The sequence below is a fragment of the Xylocopa sonorina genome, chromosome 4 (assembly GCF_050948175.1).
Source record: "Xylocopa sonorina isolate GNS202 chromosome 4, iyXylSono1_principal, whole genome shotgun sequence".
Classification (NCBI taxonomy): Eukaryota; Metazoa; Arthropoda; class Insecta; order Hymenoptera; family Apidae; genus Xylocopa; species Xylocopa sonorina.
Window position 1 is genome coordinate 4,844,750 of NC_135196.1, and position 22,829 is coordinate 4,867,578.

At 41.1% G+C, this 22,829-nt stretch overlaps 1 protein-coding gene across 2 annotated transcripts in view; it reads right to left on the minus strand.

Annotated features, from left to right (window-relative positions):
* LOC143423113 (lachesin) overlaps window positions 1–22,829 on the minus strand; it is a 308,507-nt gene that overhangs the window by 130,125 nt on the left and 155,553 nt on the right. For both annotated transcript variants that reach the window (XM_076894204.1, XM_076894203.1), the window contains exon 3: window positions 19,147–19,354. In XM_076894204.1, the coding sequence (XP_076750319.1) occupies window positions 19,147–19,354 (208 nt within the window). The remainder of the gene's footprint in view (window positions 1–19,146; window positions 19,355–22,829) is intronic.

Below are 22,829 nucleotides of genomic sequence, written 5' to 3' on the forward strand. Positions count from 1 at the left end.
CACCTTCTTTCATATGCACGATCTTCGAAATATTCTTAAATATCTGTCCACACATTATTCATCTTAACACTACCTACTATGCAACAGGTATCTATCAAACGCACAAACGAAAAAATTCTTGAAGAATGACTCGAAGACTAAAAGTACATATCATAATTTCCTTTAACAAACTCCATACCATTTTACAATACTCTACATATTTTATAATATTCTAACTAACCAACTGAAATTATTCTTGTTAGATAGTTATTAAAGAACCGTAATTAAGGAACATTCCATACGAACAAAAACCAACAAGTTGGTACTGGAATGCAAGCAACGTACACTTCTCGTCCATAGACTCGCGATGTATGGATTGGATGGATATCCGTAAAAAACGCGACCTGGCTGCGGATTTTTCGTGCTTAATGGGAATTTACGAGCGGCTCGGACAATAGTTTCGCGAGGATAATAAGGACTGCCCGTTTCATCCCCAACCGCGTGCCCCTTCTTCGATAATTACCAAACCGGCTGAGCCGGTGGATTACGCGCGGAATCCCGTGTGCAACCGATCAAAAATCCCCGGCTGCGTTCCTGCGAGTGCTCGTTACGAAAGATGCGAACCGATTTGTCGGAGATGAACGCGATAATGTGGGATCGATACGGGCGGCCACGGGACCAACGCGTATAATTCAAAATACGATAAGGCGAACGACCGTAATGAAACCCCCAACGAATCCAATTTCCACGCGTGCCTCTGTTAATTGCCTTCGAAATAACAATAACGAACAAGTAAGCTATATAAATGGTAATACCTTTTCGAAAAATCTGGCTGGCCCAGATTAATCAATCGACGATTTTTTGTTATTCTATTCCGGAATAGACGCGTGTCCGGGTGTGTTTTTCAAATTACCACGCAAACTAGACGAAGAGTTGTGTTAATGAAATAGAAACGTTTCACTTTAATTGAATTGCGATAAAATTGATTTCTACGTATCTGAAAGAGTGAAGATTGTTTGCGATATCGTGTTAAAATGATATATCGTTTGAACGACTGGCTGTATTAATATCGTTTCTCTTGAGTAGATACAAATTAATTATTCTAAGAATCCGTGATATTAATGCTTGAAGAAAACTGCGCGACGTCGAATGTTATGCTGATTATCGTGATGTTATGTTAAGTGAATGCCATTTTCTTCGATCCGTAAACAAATCGAAGAACGAAGACTCGATTTAGAATGCAATTTGCAAACGTACGCGTTCTTATGAATTATTGATAGCGGACATTCTCACGATCCAATGAATCTCCGTCCACGGGCTATTAATATTTATCCGTCGAAGGTTTTATAAACGTGACGCGTGCTGACGAATAAACACAGATCAATTAACAATTACGCGACCGATTCATTACCGGCTGAGCGATTTAAACCGGAAACATGCTCATCCGACTCGTGATATCACGTCAGATTTTGATTTAATCACGCGAATACTTCATAATCGTTTTAATTCATCACCCGTGCCTTGATCAACCCGCGACAGATTTAGATCTTCAAATATTTGACTTGTTACGAATCCTTGCACTTTCGATAATAAAAAATTTAATATAGATTAGAGAAAGCCATTTCATAAGTTACTCTCTATTAATACGTAAAATATATTTAATTATACAATATATGTAAATGATAGATTTTATGCACAAAAACTGATAAATGAAATTAACTTTTCTCGCCTCGCGATATTATGTGCCATGATTACTGATCAGTTTACGATTAGCGTGATTAATGATTAAATACAATCTGGCGTCAGCCATCAGTGAGTTGGAATAGTTTCATCTCGTTTGGTAGCACGAATCACTAATGAAGATATTATATACATTTACAACCATACTAATTAATAGAATATTTAGAAAAAATTCAAATAATGTCAGTCGCTAAAGTAATTACATTCAGAACTACTACATTAGTAATTTAATTGTTCAAGCAATAACATTCAACGATTATAACTTATTTTATTAGGTTTACCAATCGACAAATATTGCAATTACCTCCTAATACATTAATTTATTAAATATACTTATCAATTGTTAACCACTCCTCTATACGAGAAACATGTTTGATTTCATGAATTTTTAAAGAACAATCAGAAATAATTAATTCTTTCCTGAATGGACGCGAAAACGGAGCCTGTAAGCAGATCATATCGGAGGTAAGAGAAAGCACTTTGGCATTATTAAAATCGCATCTACGTAGACCCATTTTCCGTGGAAAATCGGTGGCTCGTTAGAGCCGCGAGCTCCTGCCGGGAAGTGCCCGCCGCGTTCGGAAAAGGATACGCCATTAAAAATTACTGCACCGCCAAACTGGCAGGAGCGATATAAAGTCGGCGCAGAAAAAAAAAAAGAGGAACGCTCGCCCGGGACCGCTTTTGTGCGCCCCGACTACAACGAGAAAATGGAAAGGGGGTACACTGTGTTCTTTGATCCTTTTGATCCTTTGATTTTTCTCCTTTCATTGGTTCTTAATTCTTCTCATTCGCTTTTAATCAACGGACGATTCCCGGAGTATTTATGAAACGAGCTCGCAAGAGTTCTAAACGGATCCTTCCTCTGACGCGCCTATCCGGACCTTTTTTCCTCCGCGACGCCGCCTTTGAACGCATTTTATAACATTTTTTGTTACACGCGAGAAATAAGTTTCTGCATGTCCGTTACGTTCAACGGAAAATATTTGTTTGACTATCTTGATTGAATGATCTCTCGTCAATAAAAAATATTATGCTCTACCTATGGCACGTTAATTTAAGAGAAATCTGAAAACTAATTCCAACTATTATTTTTATTTTAGTCCTGCTTACAGCTACAATCGCAATTGATTATAATTCAAATCGACAGTTCACTAATTACTTTCTCTATGCATCGTGCTTTTCTAAAAATTTCCACAGATTCTCTAATTAATAAATACCACTTCGTTCATCGAAAAAAGATCATTTTCTGTAGCAAATGTATCCTGCGATTATAAAGAAGGATCAAATTTAAAGAACGCTCGATATGAAATGTTCGCTTACGTATGCTAATATTGACCATAGCTCGTACACTTTTCGTTAACAGGAGAAAAGGTACACGGAAATGTTTAATTCGGTTATGTCATCGGGAGGACAGGGAGGACGTGGCGTGTACGGCCATCAACGAGGAGCTTTGATAGCTCGCTATTAAAGCGGAAAGTGTAAAATTGGCGATGGCACATTGGGGGCGCGGAAAAAGACCCTGCGTACTTCCTACGAGTCATTACTCGGACGAAAAGGGAAAACGTTAATGAATCAGACCAGCAGCGACTGTGAAACGAGAACAATGACCGAAATACAAAGGACTATAGACATGGAATTGCGCGGATCATTTCATAGAGCGGTTAATTCGCATTCCTCTGCTATTCCTTTTATTTCGTGTATTCTCTTACGAGACGACTGTGCAATTGTATTATCTCTGTCTCACAATTGAACGTTGATTTAAAATCAACGAAATGAATTGTCGTTTACACTTTCGTTGTTATAAATGAGTGCATTATAAGACAATGCAACTTCAATGCAAAGTCTAGAACTTCAATGCAAGTCTAGAAACTTTCTGCTTTTACCGATGTACCTTTAGTTTTATATTGAATCCTATTTAAAAATTCCAATTATCTATTAGAAGATGTACTGAGACCTGAAAATAAGACTAATTACTGAAACAATTTAATATCTTAACTCTGTTAAATAACTAATAACATAGAACTACCTCGAACTAATACCAAACCAGAACAATCATCGATCAGCCCGCGAGAAACGCGTCAAATCGTATTCAATGCCAAAAAAATATATGAAACTATTAGTCGAAATACGTCCCGCGACATCCACATAACTCTGCGCGCCCATTCCCCGTCCAACTTCCGGCGTTATTTCGTCTGAAGCTTCGACAGACTGTGTTTTACGATCGTTGGGAAAAAAAAAAAAAATAAAAAGCTGTTCCACCCCGATCGAATATCCTCCATGAGTGTCCTTCCATTAATACGTCGAGCGCGAGGGCGCAGTTAGAGCTGGTGGAGGAAAAAGCGGCTTAATTTGAAAGTCTAAATGCGATTCGAGCATCTAAGCGTTCCCCGGGCTCGCCCGGGTAAAGCCTTGACGATCCCCCCGAACGTATCCTGGCGCTCGTGTGTAAATTTCAGCCGTCGCGCGTTACGCGAACGAGAGGCGTCGGAAAACGAGCGCGACGAGGCCCGCCGGAAATAAATAACAGAGATGAACTCTGAGTCAATTATATCGCTGTCATATTACGGGGGAAAAATATCGTATCGCGTCGGTGGAGAGCCGGACAGACATCTGTCGTCTGCACTGCCATTTGTGACGTTGATCGAAACCGACATCCGCGACTCGCATGATTGGCGGACGCGCGACGGACCAGCGGCGGATGTTCCGCCGGACCAGTTGCAATTTCGCTTCCGTGTAACGCGCCGTGACAAATTATTATTATTTTCTTCTGCCGCTTGATTACGGATCTGGCAATGGTCTGCGCTGACTTTGGCGTTGGTCTTTTGGCTCGTTTAGTGATTAGACGAGAATGATACGCGTGAAACTATTATTTTGCAAAGTTAGTGAACGCTGCGTGAGGCTTCTGTAGAACTATATTTTTCATTATCGATTGTTGATGGTGTTTTTCAGATTTATTCTGTGGAGAACGATGCGACGCTAGTGTAAGTTTGTGTGAGATGTTTAGTTTTAATAAGTGTGTGTGAACTGTGAGGTTGTGTATGTTATAAGTAAGTTGCAATCATTTCATAATAATTTTTTTTAATTTTCTATTTCAATGAATAAGTAAAATGAATAACTGGAGAATTTATTGTTGATCGTATTCATTTTCAAAAGGTGCTTCTGCTAAGTTAATACTTTGATTCCAAACGCTCGTTACATCCTCAAAGACACCCAGAATATCAGAATCAATTGTAATCAGCACATCATTACGCGTGTAGCGAATATCCTGTTTCAATAGCACGCGCTGCGCGCGGCAAACAAGCAAATTAAACAAACACGCGGAACAAAGCATCGCATCGGTCGTTTATAATTTCCGAACTGATCCATCTATAATCAGAACGCTGAATATTACATTCGGCTTGTAATTTCCAAACGAGGGATGATTTTATCGCGTAGCTATCCGCGTAATTCGAATAGCATATGTGCGTAATGTTGTATTTATTAATTGCCCGGTTAAACGCGCAACCATCAACCGTGAATGAGATTTCAAGCTTTAAAAATCAAAGGTGTAAAAGAAAGACACAAATAGACGAATTGAAATGAGGATAAAAGGAGGATAAGGAAAAAAGGATATTAAAAATTGACATGGAGATTAATCGAGAATACAATTCATACCGTGATAGTGGGATATGACAATTTCATCTCGATAACGGTGTTAATCAAAGCGAAATATTTATATCCGACGAGTAATAATTGTTTCTTCCTACATCGACCGCAATTATTGGTTATCGTCAATTACGATACATCGTTATTCGCGTGTTAATGTTAATCGACAATGTGAAGGATAATTAACAGAGATATCGTTAGAGTCCCACGAGTTTATATCGTTCAATAGAATCTCTCTTACCAGAACGTCAATTAGTTCTGTGATACTAATAAGTTCCTCTTATGTGCAAAAATTCTTCTGTTCCTCTAATATTAATTCTTGTATAATGTCCTTAAACAAACAGTATTCTCCCATACGAAAACAAGTCTGCATCCATCGTAAAATCTTTTTCTGCTTTTACTATTACAGTAGAAAATAAACTTAGATATCTAAATCAACTCATAATTTACCAAATTATAGTTCCACTTGGAACTCCCTTCTCTGTCTTCAAATTTATACTAATTAATACTTCAAGAATGTACGAAATCTTTCACTCAAAGCGTACAGCGACTTGTAACAAAAAAATTTAACAACGCATCGTCAGATATTCCCATGAAAACTCTTATGCGTTGTTAAATAAAATACAAAACCCAAATAAAACCAGACTCGTCCTCGAACCAAATACAGCCAATAGCTATCGTCTAGACGCTCGTTTGTCCATCAAGAACGCCATCATCGGGGGTCCCAAACGCGCGTAACGCGTACAACAGTAAATCGATCCTCCATTGACCGAACGGTCGTAATGAATCTCCAGAAAAAAAAAGGGGAACAGTCGCGACTGCACCCCTGGCATGTCTAGGAGTCGTAGGGGAAAAATTGCCCCCGTGGGACGCGCGATGTGACGGCGGACGGAGGATTGGCAGCGAACGGGGTGAAATATACGATAATCGTCAACCAGTAGGCAAGCCCTGTCGATAGCCGTGCGTGTGCCTGTGCGAGCAAACATCGGAAGAGTTCGATGAACGGGAATCGCGGGAATCGTGTTCTCGTCCCACTTTCGCCCCATAAAGAAGCCGCCCTCTGTTTATGGTAGATCCTACTGTCGCGATAACGACCATTAAGGACGCATGCACACATACAACGGAATATACAGCGTCGTATAACAGGATTCGAACGTGTGGGTTTCTCCTGCCTACGTTGGACCATTCACGCGTGGATCCGTGTTGTTGTAGGATGCGTTAAGATGCGTGTGATGCAACGTACGATGCATTTTGTCTTGTGTCTGAGTTACTGTCGCAGAAAGAATAGTTATCGATAATTAGTATCACTTAAAAGTGGTGTTATAATACTTTTTTAGCATGTGGCGACCACCATAGTCGCCTTTGCACCCCCTGGCGCAGGGTGAAAGAGAAGACTTGGGACGTTGGGAAGACTTGGGAAGACTAAGGACGTTTTTCGCGAACGTGCCCCCTCCTTTTTGATATCGAAATGAGGGGATGAAAATAGATATAATGAGAGGGAAAGGTGCGCTCAGGAGTTAGTTATGATTTTAGCGGTATAGCGTTCAGAGCTAGAGCGAATATAGAGTTTGTTATCTGTTAAAATAAATTATTTGTTTCGTTATTCCAAACAATCATTATTCAACCTCACCCACGTAGGTTTCCCAACATCAGTTCTATGTTTCATTGTACGTGACGATTTATAATTTTCGTAGAAAATCTGTCTGATGATTATCTATCACACCCTCTAAAATTGGTGACGAGAAGTAGAGGGAAATTAGAGAGCGTCTATCTTGACTTTCGAAGACGAAGGAAGGTTCGAAGTGCAACATTTATGATTACTGTCTCCTCATTTTTTACTTCACGAGTCGAGTGTTTTCAAAATGATGGTCTGCACCATCAGATGTGACACGACTACGGTCCTCGCCAAAACGTAACAAATGACACGATCTTTTGTCATAGTATTGACAAGTATTATCATTTTTATTACGAAGGACTAGATGATTACGCAACACGAATCTATGCACGTAAGAACGATATTGCATTTCTCGAAACATGATTAGTGTTTCATTAATAACTTAAGCGTTGACGCGAATGGGGCCACTGCGTTTCGCGTCCCAATAAATTCGCATGGACGCGCTTCAACTCGGGAAAAATATTCCGCGTAACCGGCACGTACCCCCGGCGTTTCGCTGACCTCGCCCGGGAAAATTGATTAATGCCATCCCGGAAATTAATGTAACCACGCGCGCCAGCTTTTAATCTTCTCGGCGCTCGGACGCGAATTGATGATCGTCTTTGGACGATCTCGCGGCGCCGTGATGCGGTGACTCTCGCGACGATTTGTATTAAGATATTCCTGAGGCCAGCTTCGTGCTACCAGCGATGATAATCCGCCATTTTCGAGGGCCTCTTAACAAGTGACCCTTGCAGAATTTAACGAATTAAGGTCGACATTTAAGAAGAAACTTGTAGGTATTTCTAGTAAACACGCGTGCTTCTAGCATTGCTGCTTTGCCTTTGCACTATGGTTGACGTGCAACCCTTAATCAGTTAACTATGTTTGACAAGTATACTCGTCATGGAGAAGTGGCACGATTTTGCGTATTGACGAGTATACTCGTCATGGGTATATGGTAATGACCAGTGGCTCGATTCTTGCGACACAAAACAGTGCACACTCTCAAACGAGGGCGCCACAATTAATTGGTTAAAAATGCGTCGCAGCAAGTAACACCTATTCCTTTAGAGGCCAAATTACGTTACAATCATTTTATATAATAGAATCATCATACTAGAAGAAAATGGAGAAAAGATAGATAAAGAATTTTCAATGTCTTTTAAAGACTAATTACAACTTTCAGACACCATTCTCTAAGATTTACATACGAGAGATAATGAAGCTCGCAGTTAAAATTAATCAATAGTCGTATCCTAAAAAACTGATCCACTAAAAATATTAAGCACAGATTTAATTAAAAGAACTAATTAGACGAATCCCCGTGTAACGAATTCTTCCGCAGCGAGCGACGCGAGCGTCGTTCCAACAATTTACACGTTTCCGCGACTGTTATAATCGAGCGGAGAACGCTCTTTCGTCCTCGTTCGCATCCAAGAATTCGAATCTGATTATTGCATTTCGCGATACGAACAAAAGAACCGTTCTCGTCTCATTAACGCGTTCAGCGACGCGTGTCGGCCACGCGGCACGTTTGTCGCGGCTCGTCGCCACGTGGTGAAAACGAAGGGTGGAAAAAAAAAGGAAACACGAAGCGGTAGGGCGGTGGGTACGAAAAAATATACTCGAGCTCTCAACGATTTATACATTTCTCTCGATAATCACGGATCGAAGCGATATACCACGAGGGATGGCGTCCGTTTCGTCGTTACGAATAATTTTGCACCTCGTGTAGCGGCGAGAGCCTCGCGTCGATGGTTATTGCGTTCTCCAGGCTACACTTCGCTTCCGCTACCATCCGCGCGACTAATGCACTTTCGAACGCGAACAGAGAGACGCGTTCGCAACGCGCGCGTTATTTTCCGTGGACAAGGGAAAGCGTGGAGCTTCCAAGAGTTTTTACACATCCGTACAGGGAAAGTTTAAACAAGATCGCGGTTCGAATATTACGTTATAGTTAAGCGAGGTTGGTTTGTTACTGGCGGACGATAAGGACGCGGCTGTTGGTATCTGAAATTTTCGTATTGCGCTCCCTCGAACTGTTCGCGGTTTGATTATATTGGAACGGAATAAGCTCTGCTCCGGTTTCGCTGCGTGGAATAATAATTTTATGATCAGTGTTGCGTGGAACTTCTTATCGAATTGACTTTTGCACGGATTCGGGGGTGGATAATCGCTGGGCTTTTGCAACGATTGTACGCGTTTAACGTTCGAAATATTGGTCTGTATTTCGTTATCCGAGTTGGAAAATGTGTTTACCAAAATAATACAAACGATTTCCGTAAATGTGCTTCATTATTTGGTCATTTTAAGCGTGCACTTGTCGGTCCAGCCATTCATCAAAATTAAAGCGGTTTCTACGTCGGCCAAAATAGGCAATCGAACAATTTGTATAATTGGACCTGTTCTGCACGTGTAACAACTAATAATAAGTACTCCACGTTTATAATCATTCATCGATCTGGGTCTACCGAACATTGAATGGAGGCGCGCACAATTAACTGGCAATGCAGCTCGAACGGACCGTATCGTTCATCTAAAACGGTACCTAATTGCGAGCCTGTCGTTCAACTTTTTATCGTTTCCTACTCGTCGAATAATTAAAACGATCGAAACGTTCATTAACCGTAGAAAGCCGTGGGAATCGGGCCAATTAATCATCGCATCGTCGTTATCGATCGCCCGCGAGTAATCGTGACCATAAATAATCAGCGTACGCAGTCCGCGGGGGCAATTATTCGAGCGGTCGGGAATTTATTCGCGGAGTTATCCCGATAAGATGCAGAGCTCTCGGTTGAAATAGCAACCGAGGGGGCCGCCCTTTCAGATGGCTCGTTTCCCGCGCGAAACGCTAAATGAAGAGGGTCGTTCCTACATATTCATGTATAAACCGGCCCCGAATATCAGGTAAACCCCCTTTGAGTGTCCGCCGTCGTGACATTCCCGTTAAACGGAGGATACCACGTATTTAACGCGCGAAAGTATATTTAACGGTATTAAAGCGAATTACGTAAATATTGTTCTCGACCGGCAGTGTGCATTAAATTACACCAGGTCGCTGAAAAAATAGAGATATCGTTGGGATACGGGAGTACACCAAGTTTATGATACGGACGAACAGTGCATCTGTTACTTTTCGGAATGTAAAATATTTTTGTCACAGCATGTTACTTGAGTTATTACTAGGGATAGCGCCAAAGCTTAATGAAGAATTTAAGCGTTTCGACTTAGTTCCTTGGACTAGAATAATAGACATCTTATTAACAGATGTCTGACTTTGTGCTGAGCTGGATACACGGACATTCTACGGAGGTGTGAACGATGGGCTGATAAACTTTCCACTGTTCGGTTTTCGAAAACCATAGAATTCGAAGCTCATCCCATATTTCATTACGAGATTTATGCCACGGTTGGAATGACTGCTATTTTTGAGAACGGTCTTTAGTTTTTTTTCTGCCATCTGGGTGCCAAATTCAGATGGTACGTGACTTTACGCATACTTCGCAATTCCTGGCCTTAACTTGTCTCAATAGCATGCACCGTGTCGTAAATCTCCTCACTTTCCACAACGCATTTCAAACCCAGTACCATTTTAATCCTAAGATACTTGTATATATTGTAAATTAAACGTGAAATATAAGTCTAAAACTAGAAACCAGATAATTGATCTTAATCGATAGCTATCGAGTACCCAGAACGATAAGTTTGACGGTACATCCACTGAATTCAGGACTTTCAATTGCAAACATGTTCCTGGACAGGACATTAAGACACCCTATTATTCATAATTTTGTAAGAAATAAGTACAAGCAAGCTCTGTGCGATTCACATACATCACCACAAAAAAGAATAGAAAATTATGGCGACCACCGTAGTCGCCTTTGCACCCCGTGGCGCAGGGCTGAAGAGAATACTTGACCCTTGAAGCGAAGAGACTGGAGACATTAAACATATATTTAACTCCAAACTATCTCTTCGTCTTCGAGGATTAAAGACCTTTACGTGCCTCCTCCTTTTCGACACCGAAATGAGGGCGCGAAAATAGATATACTGCGAGGGAAAGGAGCCCTCAAGAATTAGTTAAGATTTGAATGGTATAGCGTCCAGAGCTAGAGCGAGTATAGAGTTTATTACCTGTTAAAATAAGTTATTTGTATTCCAAACAATCATTATTCAATCTCTCCTACGTAGGTTTCCCAAAAAATTGTTAATTCACCTCGTCGATTTTTTCTCGACACAACTGTCGACGAAACGAGCAGGAAAACAAACAGTCGAACCTGCCATCCAACAGTGCGATGGTACCAGTCAATAGGGCGTCTCGAAAACCAAGAGCCCGGTTCCACTCAATCGTATGAATTACCGCAGGTGTTCGACGATCTGCTACATTAATGCTAATGCGGGGTGTTACCGAATTGTTGAACAAGCGCGGATTGAACAGCGCGCGGCCGTTATACAGCAGCCGCGTACCGGACCGTCGATGCATTATTCAAGCGCAAACGCCACCACGTGTACGCCGCCTAAGCGTTGTTGCGCGTTTAACTCGCCCTAAACTCCGACCAGCCCCACTGCCGCCCTTCACGGAGACGAGTTCGCAGCGACGCTGAGCGTCGAGGGTTGCCTGGCAGCTTCGAGCCGGTTGGGGACGTCCATGGACGCGAAAACGTCCTCGCGCATCGAATTATTAGCGTTTTCTCTTCGCGCCACGTTTGAGGGTTGCTGAACGCTCGTGTAACTCGATGGCTTAAGTGTGTTTCCTGATTGTACTCGATGTAAATGGGATGTTTGGTTTCTTGCCAGATTTTGGGTGAGATTTTTGGTAACACTTCGGGAATTCATGTTTAGGGATGTTTCTTGTTTTTAATATTTTCTTTTTAGTTGTGGTGGTTGTCTGTATTTATCTGAAGAACTGTTGTACCAGTTTTGTACTTGTAGGATGTACAATATTTTTGGAAGCACAGATTTTTTGCTAAAGTGTACAGTTTTCTAAAATTAAGTTTTCTAAAAATTAAATTCTCATTGTAGATTACAATTAAATTTGTTACTCGCTAATATAATCGGTCAAAGTTAACCAGTGACGGAATTTATGAAATCAACAATTTCAAGCAAAGGTAAATATAATAAAATTGTATTATGGATTTTCTAACACGTTACAGCATAAAAATCGATTGTTAACTCCTTCGCGGATCAATGTTTCGGTTTATTCGACATTCGAGGGCTAAACAAATAATCAACGCGATGGAACGAGGATGGAATCTCGTTTCTCGATCGATAACGAGTCGCAATCTTCGCTTGCCCTTCACTGAAGTCTGTGAAATCCCCGTTGTTCGTAATTGGCCACTCGAGAAATAAAAAAAAAAAAAAGAAAGAAAGAGAAAGGGAGGCTCTATTCTGGAGAGGAACCAACCTACCCTACCAGATACTAGCCGTCGTTCCACAAATCGAGTAAATATGTAGCCACTTAAACAAGCTGCAGGCTTCGCACAGATTCTCCTCGCTACCGTACGTCCTGTTCCTCTGCCAAACACGATTGGATTCTTTTGTAGACGGAACGCGAATTTCTCGGAAATATGTTTCACAAGACTCAATGACCCGCGATAGTTAATGCGTTCACGGACGCTTTCTTTTCTGTAAGACGAATACTCTCCAATTAGGAGATCTCTATGAATTACGTACAAAGAGGTAGCTGCAGCGAACGAAGAATGGCCAGAGTACCGCTCTGAATGTGAAATGTAAAGCTTCAAGAGGTGAAACGTTTCATTGGATAATTGGCAAAATATTTTAAGCAATTTGCGCGCAAGAAATTAATATATTATTTAGTTACTATGGAAGAGAAGGTTCAATAGTTGATGGACGCGTGAATTTGTTAGAATGAAGAAAGATGGAAGCGTATATGGTAATTGCTTTTTTTCTGTGCCTGATATTTGGTAGCATTTAAGATGTTAATTTGTAGCTCGCGCAATTTAACAGCAAAATCTTGCAAGTTTGCTAATTTGCAGCTTCTATATCAAGTAACCTTGGCCCGTACGGGCCACTTCTACCACGACTCGTCGTCCCTTTATAGGGCAATCTGTGTAGGCGGAAACCACGCGTCGCATGGGAGTAGAAACACCGCCTGCAAATGAGTAGAAATGGGGGGTTCGTACCTATGCTGAAAACAGGAGTATCCAGAAATCCACTCTGCCAATTACGCTAACGGTATTTGGTTTTACAAGCAATGATCGTTAGAACCTTTATACGCTGTTTTTCCCGGTGTTAACGTACGATTTTCTCAGAAATGTTTGCTACTATGAAAATGAGCGCAGCTAGACAAATAAAGTTTGTTTGTACACCAAAACTTTATGTAGAATATTTCCAGAAAGTTTGGAGAAAATTGGATGACTAGTTCCGGAGATTCCGTAGCGACCACTGCGAGAAATATAGTTTCGAGAAAAACGCAAAAGTTTCGAGATAACATTTTTCTCTGAGCCATTTTCTTATAAATTTTGGTTTCCGTTTGTTAATTCAAGTTGACGCAGAGCAGTCGTGCTATCCGTGAAGAACAATCGACCGTCTTATTTGAGACAAATATACTTTCTTAATTGTAAAGAGATGTGCAGTTTTATCAATTAACTAAATTTCTATATATTGCTTTGACACGTTTAAAACTTTGAAAAAGTACAAAAAGATTAATCGTTTAGATCATTAGACACGTGTGACTCTGGAGAGGACCAATAAGTATGCTAAAGAATTGTAAATGTTAAGTAATATTTCGTTTGTGTATTAGAACTTCTGCATTCATGTTTGAAAATGTATCAGAGGCGATACAAATAAATTTTCGATGTTTACAAAACCAATCATCGATCGATATCGAGGTATACAAGCATACATACATCAGTTGAGACAAACATTTACTGTAAGCAAAGAGTGAGCTGAAACAAGATGTGAAACAGGATGAATCGACGCGTCTAAACTGAACATCCGTGTACTCGCGAAATTCAGAAAAGACGAAACAAGAATTTATTCGGCAGAGTGAAAGACTGCAAGTAGAAAAAGACCAAGCGGGACCGGCATCCTCGTCAGAACCGGAAACACGATCGACTGTTGAAACGACACCAACACAATAAACAGTTGATACTTTACACGTCAAGTTTCTGTCGTTTGTTCGCGAGAACTGATTGCAGGGGTAGCTTTTTCTCTCACCTGACTCGCTTCGATACATTTTACGACAACAAATCCTCCTCTCAGTTCCTCTTATTCGAATGAAGATTTCATCCCTTGAAACGTTGTTATTTTAACTAAACACAATATATTTCTATTATTTGTACATAATCTATATGATAAAAGTATTCAAAATTTCTGTGTTGTAACTGAATTAAAAAAATGTATATAAAAATACAATGATCTTCCACGCGGATAAAAACTTTACTCCACGCAATAATCGCAAGCACGTTACAACGATCCTCATTTTCGGCCATTTTACAACTTGGAAGCCCATCGAGACTGCATTATTACCGTACGGTTATTTAACAATCCAAGCCGACAAACGTAAGAGCGTCATTAAAAGGTATTTCGAGTCTCATCATCGCTTGCTCAAAGCGAGGTGCAAACTGAAATCCTGATGAAATTAGCAGCGAATTCGCGCCTCGAAGGAAGTCGAAATTACAGCGTAAAAAAGGAGTCCGCTTTGACAGACATTCGGAAATTAAGTGGCTCTTCCCATGGCCAGAGAGAGAGAGAGAGAGAGAGAGAGAGAGAGAGAGAGAGAGAGAGAAAGACAGAGAAAGAGATAGAGAAGAGGGGATGTGGCAGAGGACGTAGCAGACCCGTTTTGCGACTTAACGGAGCGCGATTCGCAAACACAATGTCGCGTCAGAGGGTTGCGCGTCGAAATGACTGTTATGCGGAACCCGGTGAATGAAGCCACCGCGGCAACTACAAATTACTAATTACACCGGCACCCCTTAGGGAATGCGGTGTCGAGCTCGCGTAACGTATGACGTACGGCCGCGAGACGACACGCGGGGCGTTCTCTCTGATACAATACGTAACGTGTACGAGAGCGCACGCGACGAGCCACCCCTTTGTGCCACGTTACACGCCTCTGGCCTTTGAGTATTCTTGAATTCGACTCGTGAAATTCGATGGTCGTGAAAGCGAGGAGCAGCGTCGCTGCCGGAACAGGAGAAGAAGAGGGGACGAGGTTCACTGACGAAAAAAAAAAAAAAAGAAAAATAAAGAAAACACCCGACGTGCTGTTGCAAAAAGCTCGAACACGGTTTAGCTACCGTTTCACGGAAGAACGAGACGCGTCCCCTCGTTAACGGGCGCGTAAAAAAGTGCTCCCGCGGAACAAAGTTACCCGAAGGTGCATCGCGTCTCAAGTTTACACTTTTTTTCTTCGCCAGATAAATATCTGAATGGCGTAGGCCCCTCGTCGCGTTGGTCGTCGTAATTCAAAGGGTGAACGCTTGAATTTCGTCGTCCCCCAGTGCTCGACGATGCACCCCCTCGCCCCCGCTATCGACTTTCCAATAAAAGAGGGCTCGAGGAAACAGACGAGGAGAAGCGACGTGGATGAGAGTGAGGCGGACGATCGAGGGGGGACAGAGAGGGGACGGATATGAAATTGCGTAGAAGCTCGCGAGTATCATAACACGCTCCTTTTCCTCGTTACGGAAGAACGGCAATTGAACCGACAACAATTCGTCCAATCGTCCCAGCGCCGGCAACTCGATAACCGGTAAAAACGCGACGGAATCCCGTATCCGGAGGCGTTCTCGAGAGGCGACATCCAGAAGGGGGTGGCGGAGGGTCGAGCGGCGTCGAAAAATGTACGGCAAGGGTCGAAAGCTCGGCGTCACGTTCCGCAGTGCGCGCTCCACTCGAGCTTCTTTACTGGCTAAGCTCGCCAACTCGCCTCTAAATCGAATAAATGTCAGATAGTCAACCGGCTTGCCGCCTTATTTACGAGAGGACAGAGGCGGTGAGAGAGAGAGAGAGAGAGAGAGAGGGAGGAAGCCTCGAAGCGGGACGGAACGCCTCGACCGTTCATCGAAAGGGACGGCGAGGATTTACAACGGTGTGTGTACACGGTATCGAGTAAAACGGGGCGATCATTGAGTTATCGTTATCCTCGATTCATGGATCATCGTGGAATTCAATCGCGAGTTCTCGAAGCTGCCGTGTTAGGCGTTCCGATGGGGAAATCTTTCATGGTGTATCGGTTGGTCGGAAAATTGATTGGCCAGCTATCTTCGCAGCGTATCGTCCGGCTGGGTAACGCGGTGAAACGTGTATACACTGGTGGAAATTGTCTCTGTTTTTCGATGTCCGATCGTGTAGAGTCTCGTGTATTATACGGGACGATTCGTGTAAGGAGCGAGGAACGTATCCGTTTTATCAGCTGTGACTAGAGCCAAATAAAATTATACGCGTGTACCTTCTAATTGCAATCGAATTCTTCAGTTACTATTCATAATTATTTCTTGATTTAATTGCAATTTGTTTTTAATTTTATACTTCTTCGATGCACTTTCTACGTCTGTAATATATGCACTTAAAATGGAAGTGTCTGAAACGATCAACAGATGCTATTCGATAAACAGTTCATTTCATAAGCGTTCAGCTTATGCAAAATTTCACGTTACAAATCTTTTCGTTTACGATCATAAATAGCAAGGACTGAGAAACACTGAAAATCATTGCAAATAAAATCTATCGAAACTGCACGGGGGTGTGCATGTGTCATCCCACGTAACACATATTACGCGTACTTTCGCGCCATAAACCATGCGTTCAGCGTCGAGTAAACAAGAGGGGGCCAACGCGGATCGAAACGCGGCGCGGTTACAGGGATAATTTACAGTTGGTTCCGGGACGCGGAGGCGCGGCTCGTCGAAATCGTCGAACTCGTGAAAAGCGATTATTAGCTCAGCCAGCTAGGTAAACGCCTCAGGTGGTAACTTTAAGTGACTCAGCCCGTATGGAATATTTACACACGTTACGCGGTTCCCCTGGTTCGCGCGTGGCCGGAAAGAGAGGTACGATTCGAAACGAGAGAGAGAGAGAGAGTGAGAGAGAGAGACGTGGAAAGAGGCAGAGGGGATCCAAGGGCCTGAGTTATAGCGGGGATCGCATTGTGTCTGTTCCGTCGACATTATCACGAAGCGCCGCTTCGAAGTCTTCCGTGTATTTGTGCTACGCCGGGCCAAGAGTCCCGCGGAAACAATTAATCTAGCCCTCTGATTACTCCTCCGACTACTGCAACATCCCCCTCTACCACCACCCTCCTGCCCTCTATCCGACCGGCAAACGACTGAGCTCTCGCTCCACCGACGACTTCAGACGTCAAAACTCGAGATATTAATATGTTCCTCCGGATGGCAGAACGGAGACCGGCTCTCCCCGGACGACGCTCCCACGGACTAACGGATACCCTCTGCTGATTAAATTATTATTGCCCTGCCCAGCCCGAAAGAGGCTGGGATACTTTTTCCTTTGACCCGGGACTACGGATGGCGTCCACGGGAATCAGTCAGCCCCTCCACGAGAGAGTTATATCGTTTCGTGGAAACGCGGAGGGTTGCTTGCGATAGATTTTTTATAAATAATTCACTCGGTGGATTTCGATGATGCGAAATGTCGAGGTGAAGCGTGTTTATGGCGCGGATGAGGTGGTTTTGTGTTTCTCTGATTGTTATGGAAGAACATTATTTTTGGTTCTCGTTTAGCTTATTACGTTTAATCCCGATTTCTAATGTGAATTTCCATATGGCTGAAGCAGCTTTTGTTAATCTTTCGCGCTGGACAACTTCTTCGGTTTGGCGAAGTGACGACTGGAGTGACTTTGCACTTGTGTGACGGGAGTGTCTTGCAGGTGACGTAAAATGATTTTTTATATAAATTAATTTACTAGAACTTAAAATAAATTAAAACGTAAACTTGCAAAAGTATTGTAATATTTTAGTTTTATTTCGCCGGGTATGAATGTTATTCTCGGTGGTATTTCGCTAGATTCATGCTGTTACTTTCGTATTCGAGGTCTGCTATTCTAATATTTGGATTTCTGTCACCTAATACTACGTCACTATCTTCATTGCTGCTTCCATTTTCTCTGTCACTAATCTTTTCATAAACATACAATCGATCTCGTTTTTCAACAGTTCGAAATCGAATTCACTTTTACTCGAGCTACTATCATTTCCAAAATCTATTTTCATAGGGGTTCGAAACGTAAAACTCGAGTTGCCGCATGCAACGTTATAATGACTGAGAATCGCCTTTCTAGCGCGAGGAGTTAATTTTTTATTTCCAAGTATTTCATAGAGGCATTAAACGACCCATTGGACCGCGATACGTCACGTCAGAAATAACGAAATGGTTTTAGATATGCTTGAATTTCAAAATGGGACGCGAAGGAACATTTGAACGCGATTCGAGCGTCGCTTGTTTACATGTGTATAATTAAAGAAGTACGATAATAGAAGCACTAATTAAATCTAAAAATGGAAGGCGAACGAAGACAGGATAATTATAATGCGCCGTGGGACACAAAGGGTTGAAAGTCAGATCGTGGATTGCGGGACACGCCGCGCGATGCATCCGGCATATTCGCGAACGTGTCGAACGTAACGCGAACAGAGTTGAATCGGATGAACCGTGCTCGTTATTTCGACACGAAGACGAAAATAAAAGGTAAAGCTCATTAACGCATAATAAGTTAGTATGACCTCGAACATCGAAGCATACGCGATAATTTGAAAGAATTACACTATGTATATTATTCTCTTTGTATATAGAATAGTAATGAAGCTATGTATAGGCATAACGTGTGTAATATTAACGACCAATCTAATTTTATAATTAATTTCATGCTATCATAAGAAAACAGCAATATATCTTCTATCAATTACTTTCGCGCATTGGATAGCAATCTCTAAACCGTAAAATGACAAATTGCAAACTTGCTACTGTCGATATTGCATTTAAATCGATATAAAATTGAATTTATTTCATCTATAAATTGTACCAACTCCAATGGAATTTCAAGCAAATTAAAAAACAAGGATCCAGAGGAAATTCGAATCATTTTCATTCGCCAAATATTTAATTACCGTTGCGATAGTATGGGAAAAATGACTCACCTACGACGTGCAGGTAGCCGTACTGTGTTTTCGCCGTTGCCGTGTTAATCTGACACATGTACTTTCCCTTGTCGTCCTCCTGTACTTCTTTGATATGTAGGAACCAGGTCCTATGTTTGTCATGCGTCACGGATATCCTGGGGTTCCTGGTAATAACGTGATTTTGTACTGTCAGGATGGCGCTCTTGTCGAAAAGCATCCAGGCCACCTGAAACGAAACGGGAATCTTGTTACGCCATAAACACGATTTACGACCACCCATCGATTACCATAAAATTGCAATTCCTATCGATACGTCGCTAATGTCACGAGGCTCATTTGTCGAAATATCGTATCTGGTATCATAACCAAATATGTAGATGCTGCTTACGTATCGTATCACTCACGCAACCGCTACGAACTTGTTATTAAATTTTAGTTCGATTAGTTAACAATTGGCAAATAAGTATTGCAATTCTCTTAAGAAATGTGTGCTGGGAAAGAAAATTAATTTTTTAAAATTACGTCACGAATATCCAGTGACTGAAATCAATTTGTTACAAAATAATTATCGTCTTGTATATATCGCTGTTATATATACCACGATATTGTATATAACAATATTACATAATATCGTGCAAAAAGATTATAATTAGGCGAATGAAGATGCATGGATAAATATAATTGAACTTCACATCGACACCCCATTTCGTTTGTTTCGCGAGAAGCAACGCATTCATTTCCATTATCACGAAAAATATGATGCTTCGCTTTTCAACGCGAAAAGTATTTCATGTACCATAATCTTCCATCGCAAGGAATAGTACGTTTGAATGATTCGCTAGAGAAGGAAGTATGTTTAACCCTGTACCACAATCGATAAGGTTCAACAACGATTACTTCCGAATTCATCGGAAGAGCCACTGAAACGGATGCAAATGGATATTCAAGAATTAACTGCTATCAATTTTCTAGTATAAATTGAATAGTTTGAAATCGGTTTAGCTCTCTACAAATTGTTCAAATAAATATGAAAATATTTTCTAAACTCTGGAAAAAGTTCTACCATTGGGTTTACTGATTTTAGAAAGTTTCATATATTTGTACACATTTAGTACAGAATAATTAAGCAACAATAGCATCTATAGTTGCGTATAGTTCGGCTTAAAATTTCTCATGGCGAATAAGCTTAATTGCTCTCAAACTAACCAACCAACTAATAATCCACTAAGACGTTCGAGTGATTGAGTGCCTAATTGCTTCTACAACTGATAATCTAGCTCAATTGATTCCAAGGTGCTTTATACTTCACTAATGCCGGACAGCGAACAATTGTTCATTTATTTGCCATCTGGATCGTCCAGATTCACCTGGGTTCTCGTTTTACCGCCCTTTCAGCGCGCGTTTCCTGAAAAGCGCATACAACTATGTCTGTCTAATGCACGAACGTAAACGTAACTTTGCTAACGACGAGGAATTTCCAAACCTCAACTCCTCTCCATTCAGCCGCATCGATCCCAATTATCGATAATTAATCTGTACATTGCTCTCCGGCAATTACACAAATTATTTCCTGTTGAAAATCACATATAGTAGTTGAATGAATGTTTTTAAAGCTACAATTCTTCAATGTAAACAAGTATTTTTCACGCACAATAAAACACATTTTATTAACCACTCAAATGAAATTAATTTTCTTTTTTTTCTAAGAATATATATCTTATTAACTCGTCGAGTTTTTTTATTTTTTATATATGTACCTTAGACTCGAAGCGATAGTTTCATAATTGCAACTAAACGATACACTTATTTCGTAGACTTTCTAATAATATTCCGTCTAATTAATTCGCAAATAAAAATGGAATGTCAAATTCTTAAACATTGTCAAATATTTCTTTAAATCTAATTCAAAATTAAAAGACGCTGTGAATCTTTCTATGAGTACAAACCGCGTACCATCTGTTTACATCAAAAATATCCGTCTGAATAATTTCTTGAGGACAAGGAAGAGGAAGACAGAGATGAATATGTATATACCAGTAGCAAGCTTGTAACAAAAACGAAAGAGGAGGATAAGGGGAGGCGAAGTCGAGGAGAACAGGATGGAACTGTTACGTTCTCAAAATTTCGCCAGGATTTGATGGGGATTCATTTATCGCCAGGCGGCGGGCGTAAGAAACTGATTGAATTCCGATCACGAGGACCGATTCGCGGGGGCTGATCGATACACAGAGCGAACGAGGGAAAGGCGAACGGGCAGCGGGTGCAGAGCGAAGAGAAGAGAGTTTCCGCGGCAACAACCGTCCCTGGAGAAATAAGGAGACTCGTTCCGCGCGTGTATACGATGTTGTTAACTTCCGGCGCGCTCGTCGCGACGTAGTCGCGGCTTTTTACGGGGAAACTGCGCCGATGCGCGGCACGCTCGCGACAAGTCTCGGCTCCTCGCTAAGCGGCCAATGTTTACGAGCTGAAATAAAAGAGCGAAGGGAAGAAAGCAGGTGGAATGCATTCAGGGATGTTAGAGGTGTTCCACGTTCGCGTTTAACTTCGTCTAATCTTCCCTCTGAATGTCTGACGCTTCTTGCAATCGTTCTGTTCACCTTTTAAAGTCGCTTCTCCTCTGCTTCCTTCAGCCGCAGAGGAATCAAAATTTTGTAGAATAATTCGTGCAAGTGAATTTCTGCAACGTCGAATGATTAATATTATATTAGCGGAAATGTGTTAATTTTGGGTAGATTATTTAAACAAGTGGGATCATTATAAATGTAAATTTTAAAATTCACGTTGATCTCTTATCCCCAGCGGTTTAAATAAGCTCATTCACTGCTTTTAAATTTTGGAATTTGTCAGCATGATATATTTAGTGAATGCGGGCGAATATTCTATAAAGTTGAAAAGTTTGATTAACTTTAAAATGATCTTTTATCAGTTAACGAAGCTTGGAATAATTTCTAGGAACTTTGAGTTGTAAAATACACTGGATCTGTTTCAATGTACCTTGTTGAAAATTTCACTAAAATGTTCAATTAATCAATTTGTATATATAATTTAAATTTCATTTTATAACACAGAGATTTGCAAATATAAAATTAGATTCTTTTAATTGAGAACTTCAACTATTTATATTTCCCTTTCATTTACTATTCAACTAACTATTCAACTCACTGCACTTTTTTATATTCCTTTATTGTATTCGTATAATCTTAGGCGTTTTATATTTTCCTATTTTGAATTTATACAAGTTTTGTTAATATTTTTTGGAGGCAAGTCAGTCAGCAGCCGGACAATTACGCGCCCTCAAATCTATCCAGTTTCTATTTCCTGGAATTTTCCCTCGCCCGTGTAAAGCCCCAATCGTTTTCGGTCCTCGAACCACGTATCTCGTAAAAAGTTGCTACGTTTGCACGCAGACAGAACCACAGTTCCATTCTCCCCCAACTTTCGATGGGGTTCCGTTGAATTCCACAACGGGAACCGCGTATCAAATTATGCAATAATATATTTGTGGGCTACCAGCGTTTAACATTCAAGTTTTACCGAGCAATATTTTAGAAAACCTTTAGAGCATCTAAGAAATATACTTTGCAATGAAATAATTTTTCTAGCATGCTAGTTTCTAGTTAAAAACGATCAAATATTTAGCAAGCCAATTTTCACAACACGTAACACCTCCAACAAAGATTTCTGAACATCCTCCAAGAATC